Here is a 7,776-nt window from a genome sequence, read left to right as displayed (position 1 = left end):
TGGCTGTTTCTTTCCCCCTTCTGGTACCCCTATAATCCGGATGTTGGAATGTTTAAAGATGTCCTGGAGGTTCCTAAGCCTCTCCTCATTGTTTTGAATTCTCATTTCTTCATTCCTTTCTGGTGGGATGTTTTGTTCTTCCTTCTGGTCCATTCCATTGATTTGAGTCCCAGTTTCCTTTCCATCGCTATTGGTTTCCTGGACATCTCCCTTCATTTCAATTAGTTTAGCCTTCATATGTTCCTCTAATTTGTGACTGTACTCTACCAATTCTGTGAGCATCCTGATAAATAGTGTCTTAAATTGGGCTTCTGAGAGGCTGGCAATCTGTTGGTCCGCTTAGAGTTATTGGCTCTGGGACTTTGAGTTCCTCTTGCGCCATCTTTTGGGTTGTTTGTGGCTGTTAAGTGGCAGGAACGGAGCCCTAGGTTTTCACCAGAGCAGGGCAACTCAGTTGCTGGGTTGTGACGTTGTATGTGGGGGCGGGGTCAAAGAGGGACAATGGCTTCCCTCTGACGCCTGCTGCCGCGACCCCCACGGGCACCTCAGCCACCACTGTCACCAGGCCCACACATTTCGTTCCACTGCACACAAGTGTGCCACCGCGGTCAGCCCTCCACCACTGGGTTCGCCCCCTGGGGCCTGCGTGGTCTGTCTCACTGTGTGCGAATGTGCGACCTTGGTCAGTCTGCCCCACACCCCGACTGGCTTCGGGCTGCCCGCGAGCCTAGGTTGGGGGATCTGTCCTGCCCAACCCAGCTCCGCTGCTGGGTTCGCCTCTCTTACCGTCCCCGTTGAACGGTTCATAGCTGTCGGACTTCCATATAATTCAGTTTTCTGGTCTTTGGGTGTGTCCTAGTTCTCCAAAACTTTTGTTGTAGTCAAACTTGGTTGTGGGAGAAGGCACAGTGTTTCCACCTATGCCCCCATCTTGGCGGAAGTCCGGCATATTTTAATTCTTAATTGGTTTACAAACATAAAATTTAGAATCAGTGTTATAATATCATTGCGTTTGGAATCAGGAAACTCAGATTTTTTTGTTTTTTTAACATATTTTTTTTGATTATGCCATTCCAGTTGTTCCATTTCCCCCCTTCATTTCCCTCCACCCTGCACACCCCTCCCACCCACATTCCCCTCCTTTAGTTCATGTCCATATATCATAAGTTCTTTAGCTTCTACATTCCCACACTACTCTTGCCCTACCCCTGTCTAGTTTCTCCCCACTGTCAATGGTCAATGCTACTTATTCCCTCTACCTTCTCCCCTACTTCTCCTCCCGCTCCCTTGTTGCTAACCCTTCATGTGATCTCCATTTCTGTGGTTCTGTTCCTGTTCCAGTTGTTTTCTTAGTTTGTTTTTATTTTTGTTTTAGGTGTTCTTGTTAATAATTGTGAGTTTGCTGTCATTTTACTATGCATGTATTTTATCTTCTTTTTCTCAGATAAGTCCCTTTAACATTTCACATAATAAGGGCTCGGTGATGATGAACTCCTTGAACTTGACCTTATCTGAGAAGCACTTTATCTGCCCTTCCATCCTAAATGAAAGCTTTGCTGGATAGAGCAATCTCGGATGTAGGTCTTTGGATTTCATGACTTGGAATACTTCTTTCCAGCTCCTTCTTGCCTGTAAGGTCCCTTTTGAGAAATCAGTTGACAGTCTGATGGGAAGTCCTTTTTAGGTGACTGTCCCCTTATCTCTTGCTGCTTCTAGGATTCTCTCCTTTATTTTAATCTTGGCTAATGTAATTATGATGTGCCTCGATATGTTCCTTCTTGGGTTGACTTTCTTTGGGACTCTCTGAGCTTCCTGGACTTCCTGGAAGTCTATTTCCTTTGCCAGACTGGGGAAGTTCTCCTTTATTATTTGTTCAAATAAGTTTCCCACTTGTTGCTGTTCCTCTTCTCCTTCTGGTATCCCTGTAATTCAGATGTTGGAACATTTAAAGATGTCCTGGAGGTTCCTAAGCCTCTCCTCATTTTTTCAAACTCTTGTTTCTTCATTCTTTTCTGTTTGGTTGTTTCTTTCTCCCTTCTGCTCCACTCCCTTGATTTGAGTCCCAGTTTTCTTCCATCACTATTGGTTCCCTGTGCATTTTCCTTCATTTCATTTAGTGTAGTCTTCATTTTTTCATCTAATTTGCAATCAATATCAACCAGTTCTGTGAGCATCCTGATCACCAGTGTTTTGAACTGTGCATCTGATAGGTTGGCTATCTTTTGGTCGCTTAGAAGTATTGGCTCTGGAGCTTTGATCTGGTCTTCCATTTGAGCCATTTTTCAGGGGAGCGGGGGGGGTCAGGTCTTGCGTGTTACTTATGAGGGGCGGAGCCTTAGGTGTTCAACAGGGTAGGACAACCTACGTCCCTGGGCTGTGATGCTGTATGTGTGGGTGGGGTCAGAGAGGGGGTTGTTCCGCTCTCTCTCAGATTTTGGTCCCCTCTACTGCTTCCCACAAGCAAATTGGGCCCTTCTGGATCTGGTTCCTGGGCGTGTGGGCTTGTGTGCAGTCTAGGACCCTGTGGGTCTCCAACGAACTCTCCTGTGAGGCTGGGAGCCTCTCCCGGCACCTCAGCCCCCACAAGTGGTTTCAATTGGTGCTTTTAGGCTTTATTTCTTGGCGCTGGATCCTTGAGTTACACAGTCTGTCTCACTGCCCCCTTTTTTTTTTTTTGCCTGGTTTATCTGCGCACAAATGTGTGTCCTGGGTCATTCAACCGCCTTGCGCGCTCCGTTTCCTCCCTGCACCCAGTTCTGCTAACCACCACCTCCTCCTGCTGGGACCCCTCTCCTCTGGCCGCCGACTCTGCCCCTCTTACTGGTCTGAATGAATGGTTTGTTGTTGTTGGACTTCGGTATAGTTCAATTTTCTGTCTGTTCTGGTTGTGTTTTTGTTTCTACATCTTTGTTGTCCTTAAATTTAGTTGTGCAAGGAGGGTACAGTGTTTCCACCTATGCCTCCATCTTGGTTGGAACAGGAAACTCAGTTTTGAGTCTAGTTCCACCTTTTACAGATTTTGTGACTGTTGATAACATCTGTGTAATATGCTCCTGTTCTATAAAATTGGAAATGCAGAGCTCCATAGTGAGGAACTACACAGAAAGAAATGCAATACCTGCACTGTGTGCACGTTTTTACAGATTTTTGAGAAGTCTTTGGAATTTAAATGCTTACACACCATTATCATTTTTTTAAAAGATTTTATTTATTTGTCTTTAGAGGGGAAGGGAAAGAGAGAGGGAGAGAAATATCAATGTATGGTTGCCTCTCGTGGGTCCCCTGCTGGGAACTGGCGGGCAACCCAGGCATGTGCCCTGACTGGGAATCGAACCGCAATACTCTGGTTTGCAAGCCCACGCTCAGTCCACTGAGCTACACCAGCCAGGGCCCATTATCATTTTTAAAGTTCTTGAAAAAGAACCTCCTCTCTATACTTCACAGAAGAGACTACTTCAGGAGATGGAAATTAAGGAAAACTTAGAGGTGGTAGCATTTTTGCGATTGTATTTGTAAACCCTCTTAAAACCTGTGAAAACTAGGCAAGAAGAAAGGATTACTTTCTGGGAATGAATTCATATACAAGCCAAATGTTAACATAAATAAATTGACATTAATATCATATTTAATTAACTTGCTAAATTAAAATTAGCAACAGTTCTGAGCCATAAAGGAATTAAGTTTTTGTTTTTGGAGGGAGAAAATTCTGAAGCTTTTAGAATGTCTATTCCAATCTTTTTTTTTTTTTTTTATTAAAGATTTTACTTCTTTATCTTTAGAGGGGGGAGGGAAGGAGAAAGGGAGAAAAAAATCAATGTATGGTTGCTTCTCGTGTATTCCCTGCTGGGAACTGGCCTGCAACTCACGCATGTGCCCTGACTGGGAATTGAACCACGGTTGTTTGTTTTGCAGGCCCACGCTCAATCCACTGAGCTACACCAGCCAGGGCATCTATTCCAATCTTAATGAGTTCTACCTTTTAGTATTTTTTAGTACTTGTAATCCCAATGTATGGTACTTTGCTAGATAGAGGTGTTCCCCAAATCAGTCTTTTTAAGTTCTTTTTTATACACATTTTAAAAAAGATGCATTTGAAATATACAAAGTAGAGTATATAGTTTAAGGAATATTAAAGATTAACAAAAACTATACCTCAAATTAGTTATGTTTAAATTTGAACCATAGCTTACATGTTCATGAGGAACTTAGGTATATAGTTTTATGTTTTTTCCATGAAGTTATTACAATTACTTTTTACTTAACAGCTCTTGAATCTAATTCGTATATTTATTGCCATACCAATTACAATTACAATAGAGATTAATCCTGACATCCATCAGAAAAAAAGTGACAGAAGAAATTGAAGGTTTTAGGAAGAGGTAGATAAATTGGGAGAAGCAAGCTCCCTTAGAGAGTTGAAAACAGCCCTGGCTGGTGTGGCTCAGTGGATTGAATGCCTCCCTGCAAACCAAAGGGTTACTGGTTCAATTCCCAGTAAGGGTACATGCTTGGGTTGCAGGCCAGGTCCCCAGTGGGGGGTGCATGAGAGGCAACCACACATTGATGTTTCCCTCTCTTTCTGTTTCCCTTCCCTTCTCTCTGACAATAAATAAATAAAATTTTTAAAAAGCAGTGTAATAATTTAAAACATTATATTACAGTCACGTGATTAATTCTATAGCTTATTTGGAACAAAACTGATAGTCGAGAAATATTTAACAATTTAATATGATTGGAAGCATCTTCAAGCAGTGGGATTAGATTACCTAATAAATGTTACAACTGGTTAGTAATTTAGGAAAGTAACTTATATTCCTATCACATAACACAATAAATCTTTTTTAAATCCTCACCTGAGGACATACTCATTGATTTTAGAGAGAGTGGAAGTGTGGGAGAGAAATATCAATATAAGAAACATCATTCAGTTGCCTCTTTTACGCACTTGGACCAGAGACCAAACCTGCAACCTAGGCATGTGCCCTGATCAGGAATCGAACTGCAGCCTTTTGGTTTATGGGGTTGATGCTCCAGCCAAATGAGCCACACTGGCCAGGGTGTACCACAGTAAATTTTTGATGCTATTCTCTTTAGTTCCTGAACTGGTTTCTAAAGTTAGGTGCCCTTTTGTATGATGCAATCATACTACCTCTTGACACACACACCCCCACCACCGCCCCCCACCCCACCAAAGAAAATCACTATTATAGCAGAAACAAAGGATTTACCATCCATGGTACTGAAGAGTAAGAAATATACTGTCTTTCCTGGCCTTAGAACTATAAATTTGAATTCTCACTAGTTCTCTAGAACTAACATTGAAAGTGGTTAGTGAATCGGCAACATTAACATAACCTGGGAGCTTGTTAGAAATGCAGAATCTCAGCCCACTCCAGACCTACTGAATCAGATCTGCATTTTAACAAGGTCCCCCAGGGATCTGTGTGCACATTCAAGTTTGAGAAGCACTTCTTTAGAGGGGCATCTTATATTAATGAAGTTAATTTTTTCTTTCTGATTATATACTAGTAGCAACCTCATTTAATTAGCTCCACTAATTTAGATCCAATGTCAACCTAATTTTTTTTGTAGTGTCAGTTATCTTATTTCTTCAAGCATTATTGTCACTTTGTTTTAAAAGTGCGTGATTATAAATTTAGCTTAAACATTGTGCTTTTTAAAGTAGTAATCATGATACATGTGTGCAGTATTCCAAAATTATTTGAGTTCCCTTTAAGGGATATTTATTTGTTTTTAGGGTAGTTTTAAGATACTGTTTTTTACTTTTTAGGAGTTTTTTTTGTTGTTGTTCGTTTTGTTTTTTCATCATTTGAAAAGCATTTAGATATAGGAAATAAAACACAGACTTCCAACCAGATCATTAGGGGTCTGGATCCTAGCATTCTCAGCTTACCACCTTGAAGTTATTTATCCCCTATATCCTTTTTTTCTTCATTTACCAGTTGAAGAAAATTATAGTACCTATCTCATAGAGTTGTTAGGATTACAGAGTTAATATATATCATTTCTGATCGCTATGTAAAGTGAGCTCTTTATTATAATATATACTTTAGTAAAAGAGGATGGATAGAGTCATCTAGAGTAGTTGATCCTCCCTTGCAAAATGTGGCCTCCCATCCAGGAATCTTGGAGTCATTCTTCAGTTTTCTTTCCTCACATCACCCAGTGTTTTCTTCCAGGTCTCCTCCATCTCTGCTGCTACTGCTGCTACTGCTGCTGGTCTAGGCTTTCATCATCTCTCACTTGAATTCTTTCAGTAGCTGCTAACTTGGTCCTCTAGTCTCATCCTTAGCATTACTGACACAGTATTGTTCTGACAGTGTCCTGCTTAAAAGTTGTTACCAGCTCCCTACTACAAACTCCTTAGCATGGTGCTTCCCTTCTCAGTAAAACAGGGTGGGAGTTAATAAGATAGATATATCTGGATGGTACAGACTCAATAAATGGTTAAAGTAGCAGTTTTGGTTTATCTTTCTGAAACTCTTCAACAGTTAAATAGTGAAATAAAGAATAATAGTGCTTAATCTGAGTTGTTTTCAGTTAATGTACTTTATTTATTAAAGAAGTATTCAAGTATCTACACTGGCCAGCTATTTTTAATGCTTTGTAGAGAAGACTATTAGTTATGTACCTATATTTACCATTCATTGACACAATTTCCAGGTCTTCTGGTCAACCCCTTTTTAGAAGGATTATAATTCATGGTTAACTTTATGTTTAGATTCCTTAAGAAGAAAACTGTATGGGACAAATTTGGGCATGTTCCTACCACTCTTATTTTTTACACTAGAGACTATATGCTAAGAATATTAACATATTAGCTTTCCTAGTCTAACCAATAATTGTGTTTGTTGCTTAGAAAAAGCAGAGAGATCTTGCTAAAATGAGAAAATGTCTCAGACCAGAAGAACTGACAAACCAGATGAACCAAATAGAAATAAGCATGCAACATGAGCAGCTGGAAGAAAGCTTTCAGGAACTTGTGGAAGATTATCGACGTGTGATTGAACGCCTTGCTCAAGAGTAAAGATTAGACTATACAGGAAGCCTGCAAATTTCTATACATTGTGTTGTGAAAAATATGATGGTTACCTTAATTTTAAAATCTTGTAACATTTACTTACATTAAAAGTTATCTATCTTCCTTTAGTTGAATATTTTCTTGTGGAGAGATTGTATATTTTAAAATACTGTTTAGAGTCTATGAACATATATTACATTTTTAAAAAGATATAGCTTCTGAAATACCACTGCAATTGCTTCTCTTCTTAAACAGTATAATAAATGCTTAGTTGTGATATGTTAATGTGTGATGATATGATTCTTAAATACTTACGGTTAAACTTTTTCAGTCTTATCAAAAACTTTGTTTTAAGCTTTTACTATTCTTCCCACCCTGTGCTTCTAAGATTTTACATCTGGCACCTTTAAAACACATTTCTTTAAGATAGTTTTTAGTAATCTTGTTTTTCCTATGTAATTTTTCTAAGTAGAAATGTTCCTAGTATAGATTTGTTTTAATCAAACTCCTATCAACCACTTGCTGAGAGAGAAGGGAAACTAGATACAGCCTAAAACCTAAACGTTTGGCATCAAATATCAATGGAAGATAATTTAGAACTTAGTTTTAGCATAAACACTTTATAAACAATAGTAATATAAGGTAAAGATAAAAATCAGCTTCTAAAATCCAATTTACACATCATATTGAAATAGATCTTGTGTAAACTGAGGTGTGTATCTCTTGTGATTTGC

At 39.5% G+C, this 7,776-nt stretch overlaps 1 protein-coding gene across 3 annotated transcripts in view; it reads left to right on the top strand.

The window, feature by feature from the left end:
* The window catches only part of HAT1 (histone acetyltransferase 1), a 45,941-nt gene extending 38,614 nt beyond the window's left edge, over positions 1 to 7,327 (top strand). For all 3 annotated transcript variants that reach the window (XM_037044457.1, XM_037044459.1, XM_037044458.1), the window contains exon 11: positions 6,881 to 7,327. In XM_037044457.1, the coding sequence (XP_036900352.1) occupies positions 6,881 to 7,048 (168 nt within the window). In that variant the 3' untranslated portion in view covers positions 7,049 to 7,327. The remainder of the gene's footprint in view (positions 1 to 6,880) is intronic.
* Positions 7,328 to 7,776: the final 449 nt, after the last annotated feature.

The sequence above is a fragment of the Sturnira hondurensis genome, unplaced genomic scaffold (assembly GCF_014824575.4).
Source record: "Sturnira hondurensis isolate 20B ecotype Veracruz unplaced genomic scaffold, ASM1482457v3 Scaffold0004136, whole genome shotgun sequence".
NCBI classification, from domain to species: Eukaryota; Metazoa; Chordata; class Mammalia; order Chiroptera; family Phyllostomidae; genus Sturnira; species Sturnira hondurensis.
Note: the sequence above shows the minus strand (reverse complement) of the source record. Positions and strands in the feature narration are given on the sequence as shown.